Source organism: Sceloporus undulatus, chromosome 6, assembly GCF_019175285.1.
Source record: "Sceloporus undulatus isolate JIND9_A2432 ecotype Alabama chromosome 6, SceUnd_v1.1, whole genome shotgun sequence".
Classification (NCBI taxonomy): domain Eukaryota; kingdom Metazoa; phylum Chordata; class Lepidosauria; order Squamata; family Phrynosomatidae; genus Sceloporus; species Sceloporus undulatus.
In genome coordinates this window covers 67,340,609-67,361,745 of record NC_056527.1, presented here as the reverse complement: position 1 = coordinate 67,361,745, position 21,137 = coordinate 67,340,609, and the positions used below count along the sequence as shown (strand labels likewise).

General features: G+C 40.3%; 1 protein-coding gene across 3 annotated transcripts in view; it reads left to right on the top strand.

Annotated features, from left to right (window-relative positions):
- TPK1 (thiamin pyrophosphokinase 1) overlaps positions 1-21,137 on the top strand; it is a 376,531-nt gene that overhangs the window by 114,697 nt on the left and 240,697 nt on the right. For all 3 annotated transcript variants that reach the window (XM_042476582.1, XM_042476580.1, XM_042476581.1), the window contains exon 4: positions 18,923-18,992. In XM_042476582.1, the coding sequence (XP_042332516.1) occupies positions 18,923-18,992 (70 nt within the window). The remainder of the gene's footprint in view (positions 1-18,922; positions 18,993-21,137) is intronic.

Genomic DNA, 21,137 nt, shown 5'->3' with positions numbered 1-21,137 from the left:
CTCTATTCAGATGTTTACTGAAATATTACCATAAAGCTTGTCTATACTTGGATTGATGCTCATGCCTGCATGCTTACATTCATATTTGACCTTAAATTTGGTAGCCTTTGCTTCTTAGTTGCCTTAACATACTGAAACTTGCCAATATCCCTTAAGGAATACTATGCTTTATTTATTTATTTATTTATTTATTTATTTATTTATTTATTTATTTATTTATAAAATACATTATAGTTTGTCATGACAAAATCTATATTGTGATAATGTTCCTAAGAGGATTCACTGAACTTTGAAATATTTCTGTCTTTTAAAGCACCTTAAGTTTATAGTGCCTTCAGAAGCAGACTGTCAAAGAGATTTAGCAGTAGAAGTTCTGTATAATGAGCTGAATTAGCATATTCATTTATGCGTAAAATATAGTAATTCTTTCATGTGCATTCTTCTTTCTTTCAAGGAGCCTGTGGCAATATTTCCAAGCCTTTTTCCTCCTTTCTATTTGCACTCCTCTGTGAGGTACATTGGTCTCTAATGCTAGTCAGAACCTTAACTCAGATCTTTACAATCTGCATCCCACCAAATCACACTCGAGCTTCCTCCTTCTGTATGCTGTGGCCAATATGAGGGAAGAAAGTTACCATAATAAAAAGGCAACTAAGAAGCAAAGGCTACCAGATTTAAGGTCAAATATGAATGTAAGCACACAGGCATGAGTATCAATCTAAATGTAGACAAGCATTATGGTAATATTTCAGTAAACATATTTTAGTTAACAAAGTAGATATGTTCCTGGGCGAGTTGGGGGAAATTCTGGAGAAGGATGAATACTCTAGATGTCCCACTTGCGTTGGGGAGACCCACAATGTGTGCTCAACAATGGCTGCTTTTCATCTTGGAGAGAAATGACCTGTGGGCTGCCACAGGGTTCTGTCCTGGGCCCAGTGCTATTCAACATCTTTATCAATGACTTGAATGACAGAATTGGGGGCATAGCTAAAAAAAAGATGTTGAGAAACTTGAGTGTGTCCAAAGGAGGTTGACTAAAATGATGAAGGGTCTTGAAACCATGTCCTATGAGGAACGACTTAGGGAGCTGGAGATGTTTAGCCTGGAGAAGAGAAGGTTAAGAGGTGATATGATAGCCCTGTTTAAATACTTGAAGGATGTCATATTGAGGAGAGAGCAAGCTTGTTTTCTGCTGCTCCAGAGACTAGGACCCGGAGCAGTGGATGCAAACTACAGGAAAAGAAATTCCACCTCAACATTAGGAGGAACTTCCTGACAGTAAGGGCTCTTCGACAGTGGAGCACACTCCCTTGGAGTGTAATGGAGTCTCCTTCTTTAGAAGTCTTTAAACAGGCTGGATGGCAATCTGTTGGGTATGCTTTGATTGAGAGTTCCTGCATGGCAGGGAGTTAGACTGGATGGCCCTTGTGATCTTTTTCAACTCTGTGATTCTATGATATATAATAATAATAATAATAATAATAATGATAATAATAATAATTTGTTTTATTTATATACCGCTATTCCAAAGATCATAGCGGTGAACAGCAAGTAAGCTAATTAGCAAGTAAGCTAATTTGCCCCCAACAGTCTGGGTACTCATTTTAGCGACCTCGGAAGGATGCAAGCCTGAGTCGAGCTTGGGCCCTTTTGCTGGTCTTGAACTCGCAACCTTGTGGTTTTGAGTGAATGGCTGCAGTACAGGCATTTAACCACTGCGCCATCAGGGCTCCTTCATTATGATTCTATTCCTATTTCCAGATTCAGTGTAACTGTGCTTCTTGTCTCAAAGTACTTCTTTGAGAAAGGCCCTTAGAGCCCTGGCCTTGGCCATGGAGAACGTGTCCATTAACACACTGTCAATCTTTCTGACAAAACCTCAGAGGCTATTGGGTTTATCTGTAGAAGTGGCTATTGTATAGTTGACTATGGAATCTGTCCCAGGTACCTCCTCATCCTGCCCTGAGGATAAGCCAGTACCATCCATACCGTCCACCCTTGTGACCCCATCTCTCCACATGGAGTCCACCTACACATTCATGCTGGATCCACATTGGTCATCACATATAAGAAGCATAAAAAGAAGAAGAGGGCTAAGCTGACCACCTCTCTCTACTCAAGAGTCTTCCCCTGGCCCAGTAGCCATGATTCTAGACAGCCTCAGTTATGAAACATGAGGATCTTCCACCACTGATCCCATTGATGGGAGATCCTCAGGTTTCATAAGTGAGACTGTCCTCATGTTTTGTAAACGAGTCCCTGAACTGGTCTGCACCTCAAAAGGAGAGATAATGAATTCTTCCCCCTGGAGTTCCTACACTACCACCAGTAATAATCTCAAGGTCCTGCTTGTGCACCATCTTTTGCCATCTCTATCACAAGAGCAAGACCAGCTTTGGAAATCACCCATCAGACCCACAAGCACTGTTGCAACCAATTTCAGTCCTATACTGCATCTCTGGACTCGAGAAACCCTACACTTCTGATCATGAGGTCGAACAAGTGGAAATAATAAATAATAATTTATATTCTGCTCATATTTTCTCAAATGAATCAAGCGGATTACAGTAAGAAACGGGCAAGAAATGGGTCGTTTTCTGAAGGGGAGGAGGGAGGGCCGGAACAATCATATCAATAACAATTTCCAAGACACTAACAATGTCAAGGGTAAGGGTAAGGATCTCGCCAAAATCCATTCTAGAGGAATGAGACTGTGTGTCTACCCCAGACATTCATACCTATGTAGACCAGATGGATGAATCACACATCTTACAGATCTAGAGCTCAGAACCTCAGATCAGGACCTGATTTATTAGAGGCACCAGAAAGACACCCTGCCACCTGCCTCTCTTTACACCTCTACCCTGCCTTCTCATGGTCTCATGGGCCATGCATATCATGGTCGTTCCCCCTTTGATTCCTTCTGTGTTGAAAAAAAATAGTTTCTTTAATGCTTAGTGGATTCTGGCTATGAACCCACCACCTGGAACCAAATCCATGACTGTGAGTGCTGCACAATCCACCTCCTCACGAATGCTTCACTCTACCATTGGACAAGGAAGGGAAGAAGCTAGATGTCATGGGATGCAAATTTTATTCAATTTCTTGACTCATATTCCACATTGCCAACTACTGTACCTGCATGGTGGCATACTACCAGTTTCTGTAATATAATCTTTCCTCATTCCTCAGCCATCTCTCTGATGTGGACCAAAGGGTGACCATGCTATTCACACAGAAACCCACATTCTTGCTTCCCAGCAAATCACTATCACTTGTCACTGAAGTGATTGCTCTGGAAAAGCCATTGTGGGGGCAGTAATCCTCCGAAGTCATGCACCTCTCCTTGGGCCTGTCCCCATAGGCTCAAAATATGACAAAATACCTAACACCTGATGAATTCATCATTTTCCATGCCACCACTGATGAACATCTGGAACATATCCACAAGATGAGAGTGATAGCTCATACCTTTGGCCTTTTAACAACCAGGCCACCAGTTCTAGTCGAGGTACCAGCATGTCCATTCTGGTTATCAACAGGCTTTCAGTCCAACTCTCCCTCAACAATAAAAAAACAATCCACTTTCCAGCCAAAACAACTCCAGAGCTCTCTTTACCAGGGCAAATTCAATCAGCTCAGTTTAAAAAGGAGGGTCAAGAGCACGACAGTGCGCCCCTGCTGTACACGGGCTTGCCATACGCGGACTTGAGGTCACTTGTATGGTGAGCCCTAATATGGTGAATGAGGCATGCACCCATGGTGCGTGTTGTGCCACAGGGACACAGCCCATTCAATTTGCCTTATGCAGAGGGGTCTGGAACAAATTCCCTGCATAAGGTGAGGGCACTACTGTACAAGTGTTATCTTTGCAGTCTCCAGGATGACTCCCTTGTTTTAGAAGCCACCACCGTAGCTGACACCCCACTCTTCACTGTCAGACTTCGCGGCTTCTGCCATAAATGGATCACCATTACATCAGAGTTTAAATTGCATCAGACATTACATCACACATCATACTCAACATTGTCATAGGCTAGGAGCTGCAGGACTGGGACCTGGAGGAGGAGGCTGATGAGGAGGCTGAGGAAGCGATCCAGGCAAGTCTTTCAGACAGGGAACAGTTTGCAGCACACCCTGTTGCAAAGCAGCCACTTTTCCCTGTTGAAGAGCCTCATCCAGTTCATCCAGTTGATTTGCAGCATCAGCCAACAGGAAACGGGCAAGGCTCACCTGCTGATGGTCATTTGTCAGGTTGCCACATAAGCACAACCCTCAAACTTTGTCTCCTACTACAGGATGGACAACTGATCTCAGCAGAAGGCTGCCTTTGTCAAAGCTGTACTCTTCTCCTGTGTGACTTGCCAATCTCCCATATTGTGTGAGTCACAGAGATCATGAAGAAAAAGAACAGATATCTTACCTGTAACTGTGGTTCTTCAAGTGGTCATGTGTGATCACACAACCCTACCCTTCCTCCCCATGTTGTATCCCGCTGCCCTCTTTCCTCAGATTCTGTTGTTTTGTGGCTTGGAGCTGAGGTCTGGAGGGTAGGGCAACCTAAAGGGGAAGAGGGCAGGATTACTGTCATCACACCAGCTCAGTAGCTTTAGAAGGTCTGAAAAATCTCATTGTGCAGATGCAGGATTCCCATTTTTGTATGAGGTAACAGATTACCACTCAAAGGACTATTACAGGTAAACAACCTGTTTATTCCAGATTTCATTCATTATCTGTTAGATAACATACCTGAAAACACCCAGGGGCAAGGGCAAAAATGGTTAAATTGTCCCTGCACTTGGACTGCATTTTCCTCACCCCGACACAGATAGTTAAATGAATAATAATAAATGAATGCTGCTGCTGCTGCTGCTGCTGCTGCTGATGATGATAATGATGATAATGATGATGATGATACAATTTAAGTAACACTGGTTATGGAAATTCACCTCACCTGAGGTGGATCCAGTTGTTAGTCCCAATTAGAGAAAACTCATTGGGATCAATAGAACCCTGTAAGTGCAGATTTTCCAAGGCTCCAATGATTTAAAGAGTCTACTTTAATAAGGATTAACAACTGATTTCAACCTCTGGATTTTGATAGTACACATCACTATACCAAAGCCAAAGTCTGAATGCTAATATGCCTTTTAATACATTTTTAGATTGGATTGTAATTCTTTAACTGCAGTTAGAATCCAACTTGGAACCCTGGCTTCTAGTTTGGTCAGAAACCTTTCAAAAATAATATCCGGTCCAGGAATATTTGAGTGTTTGATACAATATAGTTTAAGCTGATTTTGGTTGCATTGCACCCACACCTCAAGGACTTTGAGAATATCATATAGATGAGAGGAGGGGGAGTGCCCCCTCATGAAGAGCTAGACTAGGCCTCTTCATGTTTGCTGTATGGCCTTTGCAATATTAAGAGGTGTTGTGAGTCTTGGGCCATGCACATACCTAAACTAGATGGTGGAATTCATTCCAAATACCATAAGCCACTCCAGAGCTTGTGTGGAACAGAATAGATTCAATATTCTGTGTAATGCCACAACTTTTCAACGCAAAATCATCTTCTACTGGATAAATACTGAAAAAATTAATAAAGAAGAATGCCAGCTATATTATTGACAAAAATGCTCTTGGTTTCATTTGCTATAAAAGTTCGGTTAGCTTTTATGTTGTAAATGTATTTTCTCCCCTTGAAACTGATAACTTGTTTTAGTAATAGAAAAATAGCACTGTTTGTTATCCAGGGTGGAAAATAATCCCAGCGGGGATACATATAGTGTATCATACAGTAATTGAATTCTGCTTTAATATGGAGTAGAAGCTTAATACTGTTTTTGAGATGTTACTACAGGGTTATCAAAAACAAATTTCAGACTGAACAAGCTGACAAATGTGGTTATAGCACATTTTATTCAAGAATGCATTACAAGATCTCTGACAAGACTTAATAATTATGAGCAAACTTTAATGTGCTCTTTTCATAATTTCTTTATATTATTTCTTAGCACAAATTGATTTCCTTAATGTCTTTTTCCCTTCAAAAGTGTGAGTTTAAGAATTAAGGTTTGGGTTTTTATGACTACTTATTTGTACTTCCTCCAATGCCTTGAATTGTTAGAATATTCTGATGGATGGCTAAAGTTCCCTTCAGATTTTGCTGTTCCATTTCAGTTTTTACCTCCAATATTATGCACTATTTTCTAATATTTGAACTCAAACAGATCCTGTTGCCTGTTAGTTATTCAAATAAATATACAATTTGAGTTTCAAAATAAAACAGATAAAGAAGACCGTGGAGTGCAGTAAATCAGACATCCATTTAATGTGTCATGCCTGTCTATTTCCACACAGCCCATAACTGCAAGGCTTGGAAAGATTAAAAGTTTTGGATTATGGTCCCAGAATTCTACCAATGCTGGCTTGGGGATTCTGGGGTTGCCATTCACAGTATAATGTGAACACAGGGCTCATAAACACACAGATTCTCAGAAACATATGACCCTGTGTACAACATACAATGTGACATAAGATGACATACATTTGCATATGTTAATATATATGCTATAAGTTGGAAACAACTTCAAGGCGTACAACAACAACAAGAATTTATATGTAAAAATGCAAATTTAGAAATGGTTAGTATAATTTAAATTGGTCCAGGAGACATGCATACCTGCTCAACCATCCAGATGCTAAATGTTGATGGGCAACTTGAACTGCTCTTTTTTATCTTTAAACTGGACTTGAATTGGACAGCCGTTCAAACAGAGGACATACGCAAATAAAAAACAACAACACATGACTACGCTAGATCCTTTTGCACTATTTTCTGATGCTTTTAATGGAAGACGCCAAAGACTAAATCTTGGAACATAAAGAAGTGTATGTTCTGCTGTTCATCTATAGCAGGGGTAGGCAACCCTTTTGAGCCGGGGGCCGGGTAGCTGTCCCTCAGACAACTGGGGGGCCGAAGATAAATGCATGTTTCTGAGGCTTCTATAGACAATCGCCCCCCAAAGGCCCCGGGCTGGGCTGGGGCCGGTCCCCAGGCCTCGCCGGGCCGCATCCGGCCCGCGGGTCGCAGGTTGCCTACCCCTGATCTATAGCTTCTCTCTGTGCAGTGCTTTAAGCAAAGGCATTAAAGTTTCAATGAGGAAGGTTGGGTTTGCTTCCCTTGTTTCTTGGTTATTATTTAAAGCAATTTAAAAGCAAGGAGTATAGTCAGGGGGCCCTAGGTGTAGCACTAGGTGTAGCACTTTTCAGTTTGTAAATATATGTATATGTGTGAGAGGGAGAGAGAAGGAGAGGGTAGAATTTAATTCTGCATAGAAACAATGAACAGGTCAAAGGGGATGGATTCTAGTTCTATAACTTCAGAAACAGAATTAACTTACTTATTCTGCCAGGGAGAATTTCTAGCCTTGCTGAGGCACTGGACTCTGAGGTATGTTGCATTTTATTTTATTTTTTGTCATTTTAGCTGGATTCATTGAATGTTAGCTCTAGTTATTAATTTCTTTAAACTGCCTTGAGCACTTTGTTAAAGGCAAAAAATGTTCTAGAAAATTGAAAATGACATAGTCAATAAAAAGAAAATATAGCACCTTAGATGTCAGCTGCCTAGGGAGCTATCTTATAAAGCAAGCCCTTGACCAGATGGAACAAACTGTGACACAGTTTTTCCATAGCCTATCAGACTTGGTTACATCTGACTACCCCTCATCCCCTGGACCAGCTGCACCAAGTGCTGATAGATGGATGCCCTGCAAATCCTGTCAGACTTCACTAACTCACACCTGTTCATCTACTCAGGAATCGGATAATATTTCTGGCAAGTCCCATAGATCACTGCCAGGCTTTTCTCTCCTTGTTTAAATCTCATACTGTCTCCTTATGTTCTTTCGTAAAGAAGAATCCAGTTGTTGGTAGTATCACAGAGTCTAGCACTTTATCAGGCATTTTTCAAAGTTTATAACAGTTAGCCTCCATTGTACAAGAGATAGCTATGTGTCTCAGAGACCAAAAAGAGCTTTCTGAAATCTTAGGAGCTGCTTCAAACACTCTTTTTTGTAAAAATCAGAACTGGCTGTCATTTCTCTTTAGTGTATAACCTGTATCAAACCTAAGTTTGTACCGCATAATATATGCAGTGACCTTGACACATAGGTCTGTTACAGACTGCCAAAATAAAGCTGCTTCAGGTCTCTTTGGAGGTATGCTGTTTAAATGATGCATGCATCCTAAGAATTCAGAAGCTGCACCAAAGCTGCACTCCAGTGCTTAGGAATGGAGTGTAGCTTTGGCGCGACCTCCGGACTCTTAGGACCCATGAATCATTTAAATAGCATACCTCCAAAGAGACCCGAAGCAGCTTTATTTTGGCAGTCTGTAACAGGCCATAGCTCTGTAAATGTGCACTCAAAATAAAATGTGGGTGTAAATAACATTAATAATTATTAATAATAATAATTACTGAATAACATGTTGAGTTTACACATTAAGTAAATTTGCACTTTCCCCCCCTCATTTTAAGCCATTCTTCAAAAGTGCAGTCTTAGCCATATCTACTAAAAAGTAAATCCTCTTGGGTTCTGTGGGAATTATTCACAGACAAGACTTTATAAGCTTGCATCAAAAGTCATGGAGAAAGAGAAGCAGGAGTTACGGCCAATGTGATGCACAGTGCTAGTGCTAGAAGCCTGCAAATTTGTCTTGCGTTGTATGTTCTACTTTTACCTACAGTTTTCATAATAGGATGTCCAGGGATGTATAGTTGCACAATACAGATGCTCATGGAGTAAGATGGAGGAGGGTTGGTAGGCACATTGCAGAGTAGCCCGGGGGCTTCTAAATATAATGTTTGACTAAATGGCTAATTATGGTCCAATTTGAGCACCCCAGATGAGAAAGGAAAGTTTTCCTCCATATTTATCACAGTTGGATTTGTAGAATGGAAGGAATGAGAACATTTCAATGCTGAATATGCCTGGAAGGCAAAATCATACAGCTACCTATTATACAGCCAGAGAGTGGCAGTTATCCGGGAGGAATCTTTACATTTACCATTTTCAAATGGAATCAATTTACAGAGTCATTGAAATAAATAGTTTTGAGTTGGCAGTAGTGTAAGAGTGTTATTGGGTTGCCGTGTGGCTGATTTCCTGGCCAGTTTGAATAGGAGCTTTCCTGCTAATCTGTTCAGCCTGCAAGGTCATAATGTTTATTATGTTAAGAAATGATCTACATATTATTGAGAATGAAGTAGTAGACTGAAGTGGTAGAATTTTTCAGAGCTACAAGTAGGGTTAAGAACTCCCTACATAAAGTAAAACTAGAGAGGTTTATTAAGAACCTATCTAACTTTCATATATATATATATATTGAAGCAAGTTTCAGTTTGTTCAACTTTAATCCTCATATTGAAAGCTATAACTTTCCCATGCTACCAGAATTCTACCTATTAGGAATGATTCCAATAGAAGACGTGGGCCTGTTACAGACTGCCAAAATAAAGCTGCTTCGGGTCTCTTTGGAGATACGCTGTTTAAATGATGCATGCACCCTAAGAATCCAGAAGCTGCACCAAAGCTGCTCTCCAGTGCTTAGGCATGGAGTGTGGCTTTGGCGCGACCTCTGGATTCTTAGGACCCATGCATCATTTAAACAGCATACCTCCAAAGAGACCCGAAGCAGCTTTATTTTGGCCTGTCTGTATGGGGCCTTAGAAAGAGGGGCGGGATACAGACGGGCAGGGGAAGACGTCTTGAAGGCGTATTCTGCTGAATACGGAGCCTCCAGACCGCCCGCTCCGGGGTCGTGGCTAAGGTGGATGGGGCTTCCACACTGGGGGTAGTGAAGACGCCTCACCTGGGGCCGTTTCTGACCCACAGTTTCCATACCGCCACCTCGCAGGACGCTGCAAAGAGAGAGGCAGCTTCCGCACGGGCGGCCAAAAACAGGGCTTCCCGCTTGGGGCGTGCGGGCGGCGTGTTCATGGCGGCATTCAGGTAAGGGCCGTCTGAAGGCTATACCTTCATGACGTCATGAACACACCCCATTTTGCCCGTCTGTATCCCGCCAGATTCTGTCAAATTTAAAAACCTCCTGTGTGTGTGTGTGTGTGTGTGTGTGTGTGTGTGCGCGCGCGCGCGCGTGTGTGCTGTGGGGGTTTGGGTCACTGCAGATTACGGATCTTCCCTTGGCCCCGTTTTCAACCCCCAAATGCAATCAAATTTAAAAACCTCGTGTGTGTGTGTGTGTGTGTGTGTGTGTGTGTTGTGGGTATTTGGGTCAGTGCAGGTTATGATCTTCCCTTGGCCCCATTTTCAACCCCCAAATGCAAGCTAATGCCATCTCTGCATCCTGTATCCTCTCTCTTTGACACCCCAGAATGCCTCATACACATATAATAATATCAATAACAACAATAATAATTCCTCACCTCAGGATGCCAGAAAAGGAAGCCATGCATTCTTTGCTTTCCCTAGGCTACCCCTGAATTCCTTTGAGACAGTAGCAAAAGCATTCTGTATCAATTTGCCACAATGGAAAGAGAAACGTTGTAACATTCGCATTGTAGCATTTGCAGAGGAAAAAAGCCTCTTGCAAAGTGCTCTTTGCAGTATTTCCTTATTGCAAAAAAACATGTGCATAGTTTGTTAAAAATAATTTTAAAAAAAGAAAGAGAAAGCTGCCTGGTGTGAGAGGGAGGCTTGCTCAGTCCTTGCCCTCCCTCTGACCTGCCCTGAATTGACCCTTCATCCTGCTCCTTCCTTTTTTCGCTTTTGAGTGGCATTTTTAGTTTTTTGGAGATGATAAGACCAGATAATGTTGGGAGGCTAATTCAGAAGTTGTTGGTCCATCGGCATCTTGCCCTGCCTCAACTGGCAACCAGATCCTTTGCATGTACTGTACATTTGGATATTATTGACGAGGGACTGCCACATACATATGGGGGACCTCTTAGTTCCACATGCATATTTTTGTGGTTACAGTAGGAACTTTTCTGTTGTAATCTAAACTTCAGAATCAGTGGGAAAAGTTGACAATTTTATGCACTTTGTTGTCCCTTATTTCCCATTTGTTCTCACTTTGTCACTTTCTTTGTATTTTTTACCTGTTTTCCCCCCCATTCTTTCCGACTGTGGAATTTTCTGTTCTTCCCTACTAAGGAATATTCCTTCTCAGCCTCATGTGCCCACCATGTAGTGCTCTACACTGGAACCACTATGAGAATTGAATGAAATTTGGAAGGGAGAAAATGCCTACAGTCGGTCCTCGCCTTACGCGGGGGATCTGTTCCGGATCCCGCCGCATAAGGCGAATTCCACCTATGCTGGAGCCCCATTGGAATCAATGGGGCTTGTGCACGGCGGCACATGGGGCGCAACAGGCGCACGCGCCCATTCAAATGAATGGGACGTGCCGCCTCTTCCGCCCTGCGCGGCTTGAGCGCATATGCTCAAGCCGCGTATGGCGTGCCCGCGTATGGCGCGGGCGCTCTGTATTTTGTCATGCACTGCAAGAATGTAGCAGCTCTATATAGACTACAGATGAACATACACAAGGGCGGGTTATAGACCGCCGCTTTGAGGCGGTCTGCCGCCGCCGCTGTTTGCTCCATAAGGGAGCCGCTGCCGTTACGGAGCAAAAAAGAAGCTCCAAAATGGAGCTTCTTCTTGCGGCACCCTAATGACGTCGCGAGGCGCCATGGGCGCATTCACGACGTCATTAGCGCCGCGTGACATTCGGACGCTCAGCGTCCGATACGTCAAGATGGCGCCGGCCATGTAAAAGGGCCGGCGCCATATTATACGGATAGAGTCTGTACTACGGACAGGGGCGTCTAGAAGAGATGCCCCTTTTTTAAAATGGGACGTCCTCCAGACGTCCCAACTGGCGGTGTATAACCCGCCATAGTGACTCTCTCTCTCTCTCTCTCTCTCTCTCTCTCTCTCTAACAGACACACAAACACACACTTGAAGTGAACAACATAAAATATACCCTGTCAAAAATTAGAAAATAAATTTCGGAAAGCAATTCTGTGTTTGCTAAAGATTTTACTTGCTATTGTACAGTAGCTTCTTGCAACTTGCATATCTTTTTTTAAATTTATTCAACTTGCACATCTTAATCTCCAGGTAGTTTTTGCAGTTAAATTTTTTCATATAAAAATCAGGCTGTCTTGGATTATATGTCTGCAGAGTAGCAATTGGGTTAGATTTGTTCAATTTGCGCATCATAATACAGTATTCCAATCTACCTCTAAGAAAAATGGAATAATACAATTTTATTGTTATGCGTTTTGAGAGTTCAGTGAAAGAAAGTCATAATTGACAACAGAGTTTGGGATAAATCTTGGGGTTGGAGATTCATAGTGAAATGTATTCTGGGGTGATAAGAAACTGTCCCTTTCAATCACTTGCAGCAGAGTTAATGCACTCTGCATTATTAAATGAAAAGTTGGTAAACAAACTACAATAGCAACAAGCTTTGCCAATTTGCAATTCTTGCTCAGTTTAATTTAGGAAAACAAATCAAAGTAAAGGAATATGTCGAAACTATTTAAAAAGTGTTCAGCCCACCTACCCCCTTTTTCAAAATCACAAAATTTAATCTGTTAGCAAAACAATGTCAGTGTGGCAGTTTGAAAGAGAAAAGTAGAGCTAGTATATTGTTCTACTGTTCTTCAGTCTTGTCACGCATGCTCTTATGAGGATGAGGCAATGCATGTTTGGCGCTGGGCAATATTCTTCTGTTATGACCCAGTGTCTTGTACAACATGTAGCAGTACATAGTATAAGACAGAAACCAAGAAATAACAGGGGGAGGGAAAGAAAATATATCATTCTAGACTGCAGATGGGCAGTAAATGGGCTCCAGATTATATGCTCCTCTCAAGGATTGTTTTCTTTCAGTGGGCTCCAGCTAGAATCCTCAAAATCCCAAGCTTTCCAACATGTATCTAGATCTCATCATTGTAGGGAAGTGTTTACAAATGTGATGGCACAAATATAGCGAGAAGGGGAGGCCAGCAAAGAACTATATAGCTTTCCCACTGCTGCCATGTGAAGTTCCAGAGATCAGCAGTAGTCCATGTTAGCAAAGTCTCCATGGATTAGGTGAGCCCAACTTGAGACTCATCAAGCTGGGTAAAGTCCACCAATCACATAATGCCAGAAATATGTCAACTCTATTTTTGTCCTTGAAAAATAGCTATATTTGAGAGTTTATCAGTCCACTTGTGATTGTTTAGTTATTAAGGCTCAGAGGATATCAAGCTCACTTCAGACTTCAACTGAAACATTTGATTCTACCTTATCCTCTTCAAAATCCCCAAGGGACTGCAAGTATTTCTCATTTCTTTATGATTATGAGTATAAAGAATCTTCCCTTTCTTTTATATCTTGGTAACAAGTTGCCTCACTCAGTATAATGTGAACACGTTTCTTCACTTTCAGAATCTGTCTGATGGAAATTCTGAATGGCAATTAAAATCACTTTTAGTAGGATGCATTCTATCATACTCTTAGCTGCTTGTTTTCCTGGTGTCAGACAGGAGCATGGGGGGTGGGGGGGAAAAACAAAGAACCATGCAATGAAGAAAGAAAAAAAGGTTACAGTAAAAACTAGAAGTCTCTGCAAACTCACACTGAATTATTAAACCACCTAATTTTAAAACGTCAGAGGAACTGTCAGCACTGAGACATCTCCTTTTCAATATCAGACTTAAATTATCACCTTATAAGAAACATCTACTATTTATATTTTCAAAGCTTTCTTTAATTGCCACTGATGTGTTCCCCCCCCCCCCCATTTCGACTGTGTTGCTCTTATAATACACTTATAGGATCAGCTTTAGAAAACTTGAAAGTGAAAAAGATGTTGCAGAGAAATGCCTTTTAGCTTAAGGGTTAAAAAAATAAACCAAGCTGGAAGGATGGACATGATCAAAGCGTATAAAATTATGAACAGTGTGGCGAGAGATACAGGGAATTTTCCCCAAAATATCAGAAGATAGTAAAATTGGTTAGCAGTACTTTTAGTATTATCTGTGGAAATACTTTGGCACATAATGCATAATTCACAAGAAATTGACTACTGTGAAATGTTCTGGTGATGGCTACTAGGTCTAAGGCACTGGATGAAGACTCAGGGAATTGCTATATTTCCCTTGGTCTCCAGGTGAGGAGATGAATCTCAGGGCACTGAAGGAGGAATAAGTTTGAATTTTCTATGTGAAGTGATATTAAAGCCTAGACATGCATCTTCATCCATTCCCAGTTTGTGCCAGAGCTCCCTGCCTCAGTGCAAAGCTGTTTGTATGTGTGTTATGCATATGCAGTGTCAGTGACCCAAAAAGCCAGGAGTATGAGGAGAGGACTGGAGAGAGAGAGGATGGGATAAAGGCAGATAAAGGCAGTTTTGGATGGTCAGAGACACTAGTGCTCAAGTAGAAAAGGCAGACCACTTTACAGCGTACTGTGAATAATTTGCACAGCAGTTTGCAGATAACATTGCTCAAATCCACTCCGACTTGTTTGCTGTAATTGACACAGAGGATTTAACCTTGGCTCCTGATTGTCCAGTGTTATTGGATATTTTTCCATTTGTGCAGTCTGAAGATCTGGACGGAATCCTTGGAGAGGTGAGAGCCACCACATGTCCATTCTGGCTTATTAAATAGTCCAGAGGAAGACTGGCTAAGTGGGCAAAGGAGAGCAGTAGTCAGTGCCTCCTTACAACAAGGCAGAGTTCCAGCTTGCCTAAAGGAGACTGTTGTGAGGCCTCTGTTAAAAAGGCATCCTTGGATCCTTTTATAATGGATAATTATCCACCAATGTCCAACATACAGTTTTTGGGCAAAGTATCTGAGCATGGGGTGGCTTCCCAGCTCCAGGGGTTTCTGGATGAAATGAATTATCTAGATCAATTTCAATCCAGTTTCAGGCCTGGCAATGAGACAGACACAGCTTTGGTTGCCTTGGTGGAGGCCTACACAGTGAGTTGGACAGGGGGAGTGTGTCCCTGTTGGTTCAGCTTATATGCAGTATTGGGACTGCTTTTTAAGAGTGCTCAGAAGCTTCGTCTGGTTCAAAGAGCTGCAGTCAAAACTGTTAACTGGGGCAGGTTGCAGAGACCATATTATGCTTCCATTAAAACAGCGCCATTGGCTGCCTGTTTGTTTCTGGCACCACCATCATTGCATCTCTCAGCCCCGCCATCATTGCAAGCATGATTATTGGGGACGCAAGACAGAGTTTGCTCGGTGACTGCCCCTAGACTGTAATTTCTTTCCCAAGGAGGCCAGAATAGGCCCCTCTTTGTTGTCCTTCGGTCAGCAAGCGAAAACCTTTTTATTCCTACAGGCTTTTAAAACAGAAAAGTTTTTAAAAGGACTAGGGATTGCTGTATTGTTTGAACTGAACTGTTTTTAATAGTTTTTAATTGAATTTTATTGTTTTACATTGAAATCTGGATTATTTTAATACAGTGAAAGTGTAGTTCTATTTTAATGTTCACTTTTTGTATGTCTTTATCGTTCTTTAAAATTGTGAACTGATTTGAGTACCAGTTTTGGGTGGGTATATGACCTTGAATTCTCAAGGGATGTGATGTGGGATACTGCTGACCTGGCAACCTTAGTTTTGATGCTTACAAGAGTGTGATTTTTTTCCCTGGGATTCTTGGGAGACAGATGTGGCGATCCCAGTTATTTTTTCAGCCATTGTTGCTGAATTTGATGTTGATTTTTTCAAAACATTTTTTGCAATAAAGTAAGACATTTGTTCTTGTTATTGTGTGCCTTCAAGCCATTTCCAACTTATGGTGACCTAAGGTGACCCTATCATGGGGTTTTCTTGGCAAGATTGGTTCAGAGGGCGTTTTCCATTGCCTTCAAAGAGAGAGAAAGCATTTTAGATGAAAATTGTATTTCTGAATCATTCAAGGAAGTACTATTCCTCTGTAAAACAAGGCTTGCACTCCCCATATACCTTGTCTTAGTGCAAAACTGTAAGTGCAACCAGAAATGGTTCTTGCCCCTTATACACAAACTTTGTGTTGTTCCTTCACTACCATATTTTAATTGCTCACAGTAGTGGGGAGTGTGTGTGTGTGTGTGTGTGTGTGTGTGTGTCCTGTTGGAATCAGAATGGGTGAAAATGGCCCTTGGATCTGCCAGAGTCACTCACAACTGCCTGGGCTGTGTGTCTGTAGATAAACCTAGGCAAATTGATTTCTTGTGCCTTGTGTTTTGCTACTGGCACTAAAAGTACCTAAAGAATCGATAGCTACCACAGTCTGCAGAGTTAATGGGTGATAAGCTGCCTTCTAGGTATTGAGGGGAAATATTGAATTGGGGTTCCAAATTACAGCTTTTCAAGTTTCCAGTCTCTGGCCATCTAACTTTACTAGTGGGTTAAGCATACCCATGTTTAGAGCTAGGCTAAAAAGAACTAAGGCAGCTGTACTTGATTGTTGCAGTGCCCAAAGAAATTTAAAGAAGGAATAGAGAAACAGGTAACAACTCCTGAGCCCACATCTTTGATTCTCCAAATGTGAAAATAAATTAGCTTCATTAACATTTCACATAGGGGGGAGGGAAACCCATTCAAAGTAGGTGTTTTTATGGAAGCCTCTATCTTGGCCAACAAAAATTGGCTATCACTGCTATGTTGTAAGGAATACATCTCCAGAGAGCTCTAGCATTGAGGCTGTTATCAATAATGCAGTCTCATCTTTATTGTTCTAAATCACATTAAATAAAATAACTGTTTTCTGCTGTTTTGTTTTCCAAGAACTCATATTTCATCTTTAAAAGTATTACCCAGATGCCAGTGCTAAATGATGTGTGATTCTTCATACCTATAATAGCTTTTTTTTAAAAAAAAGAAAGAAAGAGAGCCCATTATTTGCAATGTAAGTAACATAAATTTATGACTTTTATGCCCACGATTCCATTGCCCACTATTTAAATGGAGAATCTCTGATCTGAAGCATTAACGTGATCTCAAAATATTGGAACATCTTTTGTAAAATATTTCCCAGCAAACTTGTAGAGTAGAGAATGACTGAATATGCAGTAAAGTACTTGAGAATTCACTTAATATAAGGCAAAAAAATAATTAATATGAGTTATCATAAGTTGTACCGCTGGTTGCTGTTGCCTTCGATGAGTAGTTTTATGAGCTACCTGACTATATCCTAATGCTTTTGGAAAATGAGTTGTATTCCAGATAACTTCAGAAAATATATCAAGGAAGAATGAGCTACTGTGTAAAGGCAGGGCTGTGCTGGAGTGCTGAGCTGTTTTTGTATAAAATATTTGAGACTTGATGTGTATTTGAAGTACATTTGAAGTTGAGACAATTATTACTTTTCATTATCTATCGGAGGTGGAAATGAAAGCTTTTCGCAAGTAGTTGACTGATGGTACTGTAGACAGTGTAAGGGGAAAGATGTGCTGGGAACATTTCAAATAAGCTGCTATATTCATTTTCCAGGAAATTTTATGAATTGCATTCTTGATTAATTTTTATATATGGTCATTTTTTTAAAACACATTAATTTAATTTGTGGCTACAAATGTATGCAGTAGTTCATTTGTGGTTTTTATTAGGACTGTAAACCAGTTTAAAGATTAGTTAAATGTTTGACAGTTAAGCAATTAATTCAGTAGCTGATTTGAATATTACCTAAAACTCCATATTATATTTACAATTAAAGTAAGATGCAGATGTTTAGCTCTGAAAAAGGGAACATGTAAAACTTCATAGTCCACAAGGAGCCAGAAATACCTTACACTTCAAACTGAATTGCACATACCATATATACTCAACTATAAGTTGAGAAATGTATGCCCCAAAATTGACCCTAAAATCCTGAGTCGACTTATATATGGGTCAGTACACTAATATTGCTTAGAAAGGTCCTGAAAGAAGCACCACAGTGATGCCCCACTCTTCGTGCAGGAGTTTTTTTTGTGTGTGTGTGCATGCATGAAAGAGGTTCCCAGTCTGATCTGAAAGCCTTCTCTTCCCATCAAAGAAACACCCCATTTAGCTCCACTTCTTTCCCTTCCCAGTCTGAACTGAAATCCTTATCTTCTCATCAAAGAAGCACTCCTTTTAGCTTCTCTTCTTTCCCTTCCCAAACCAATGTGAAAGTCTTCTCTTCCCATCAAAGAATCACCCCTTTTAACTCCACTTCTTTCCCTTCCCAATTCAGTTTTGAAACCTTCTCTTCCCATCAAAGAAACACTCCATTTAACTCCACTTCCTTTCTTCCCCAATCCAATTTTCAAACCTCTCCTCCATCACCTGGGAAGTAGTGTCAGGTGGTTGGGAGAGGTCCAGAGAAGTAGAAGGTTAAGACAGTTTTCAAAGTGCATACCCACCTGACCTTCTATGAATTACAGACTATTTGGTATGGAACGAGAGCATCTGGCCCCATGATTGTTGATTTTATGTTTTTAACTGTGGTTTTAATTTGTGTGGTAATAATATTGTAATGTTTTAATTGTACTTTTTTAAACTCTGCTGTGATCCCGCCTCAACCCAATTGGGAGAGGCGGGAAGATATAAATAAATAAACATTATTATTATTATTATTATTATTATTATTATTATTATTATTATTATATTAATACTGTCATCCTTTTGGTGATAGTCTTAAGATATTTTTATTTCCTCAGGCCGTTTTTCTTAATTCTCTTAATTTTTACTACAATAATGTAATATGTTTTGGTTTTTAAAATCACCTTGGATTTGAAAGGCAACATATAAATCTTAAATATAAATAAATATTTTTAGGACCTGGAATATAGTTGCACTTTGTTAAAAGAAAGCATGTTCGTATAAGCATACATGTAACTTGGTGACTTGACAGCTTTTTCTTTCCTTCCAGCTGTATTGAGAGCATGTGCTGATGGAGGTGCTAATCGCTTGTATCATATCACAGACGGAAATCAGGAAAGGTACTTTCATAATAATGTATTCTAGTAATTTTTAATCATTTATATCTTCATAAATAATTTTGAAAAGCTTGAATTCATACTTTTGGAGAGCTCCTTTGTTTTTTATCAGAAATACGCAATGCATACTATCAAAAATTGGATCATCTTGACAGGTTTTTCTTCTTTCCCTCATAATATTTACACCTACCTGGTGTACTGGTGTCAACAACCAGTGTTTCTCATTCTCATCCTTACCAATCAGTAAATGGGGAAAGAAATCCACAACATGATCAAATCAAAACACGGAAAATTGCTACTACATGGTATGGGGAATCACTCTACTTGGAGTTGTCATTTTTGTAGCTCTTTTATTCAGATCATGTCATTACAGTACTACCAGAGCATTTTCCTGTTTTAATAGAATCCAGTACAGATCTAGGAAAATTTTCTAATCTTCCAAATATTATTGAATTCCAGTTCTCATCAGATCCACCCACCCACCCCCTGACAAATGGTGAGGGTGGGCATAGTTTCCCCTGATACAGCTGGAAGGAAAGAAAAAGCTCCTGCCATCCAGCGCCACTTGTCAGGGGAGCTAGGTCTGATGAGAACTGGAATTCAATAACACGTGGAGGGAAACCATGGGTGACAGATAAAATGCTACGAGCAATAAAGGAAAGAAGAGAAGCAAAACAAAAGGTGGATAGGAACAAACTAAGAACCATGAATGCAACAGTACAATGGCTAGTTTGAAAAGATAAAGAGAACTGCTACGACAATCAATGCAAAGTAATAGAAGACAAAAACAAAAAGGAAGGAACAAGAGACCTATTCCACAAGATATGGGAAGTCAAAAGAAATTTCAAACCAGGGACTGGGACACTCTATGAAAATAAAAATAAATCAAGATGAAGAAGAAATAAAAAGACATTGGGTGCAATACACAGAAGAGTTATGTAAAATAGATGACAAAATGAAGGAAACATGGAAGAAAGAGCCACATGAAGATGAACCCTGAATTCTAAAAAGCTAAGTGGAAGCTGCAATAAGGGAAATGGCAAAAAACAAATCTCCAGGAACAAATGATATTACAGTTGAACTGTTGCAATCCATGTTGACAGAGTCAAGTATAGTGCCAAATATGTCAACAGGTATGGAAAACAGATTGGAAACTATGAATATACATTCTCATCCATAAAAAAGGAGACACAAAAGACTGCAGCAACTATAGGACCATAGTACTAATCTCCCACACAAGCAAAATTCTGCTCAAAATTCTGCAACACACATTACAACCATACATAAAGAGAAAAATCCCAGACGTCAACATGGGTTTCAGAAAAGGAAGAGGCACTAGGGACCTTATTGCAAACATGCAATGGCTAACGGAGTGCACCAGGGAATTCCAAAAGAAAATCTGCATGTGCTTTATAGACTTTTTTGCATAGATCATGAAAAGCTATGGAACAGCCTTATAGACATGGGAGTGCCAACACATCCGAAAGTCCTGATGAAGAATCTGTACTCAGGACAAAAGGCTACTGTCTGAGCAGAACACAGAGAAACAGAATGGTTCCCAAATGGCAAAGGGGTCAGACAAGGCTGCATCTTATTACTCTATCTGTTCGACTTATATGCAGAACATATTGTAAGGAAACCAGACTTGGACATAGAAGAAGGGGGAGTGAAAATAGAAGGAAAGAATATCAACAATCTGAGATACGAAGATGACATAATACTAACAGAAAACCTTCTCGACTTGTAACAACAACTAAAGAAGATCAAGAAAACAGAGAATAAGAGATTGACAGAATTGGAAGAGACCTTAAGCAAGAAAGTGCAAAGAGAGGCTTACTGTTGAATACAAAGAAAACAAAAAGAATAACCATAAATTCAACCTAGACAATGAAGAAATAGAAATAATAAAAGAGTACTCATACCTGGGATTAAACATTGATAGGAATAGGGACTGCAGACAGAAAATCAGAAGAAGAATAAAAATGGGGACTATGAAAGAACTAAAAAAGACACTGAAATGCATAGTTACACAACTGAGCACAAAAATTAGAAGCATACAAGCCATTGTGCTCTCTCTCTCTCTCTCTCTCTCTCTCTCTATATATATATATATATATATATATATATATATATATATATATATATATA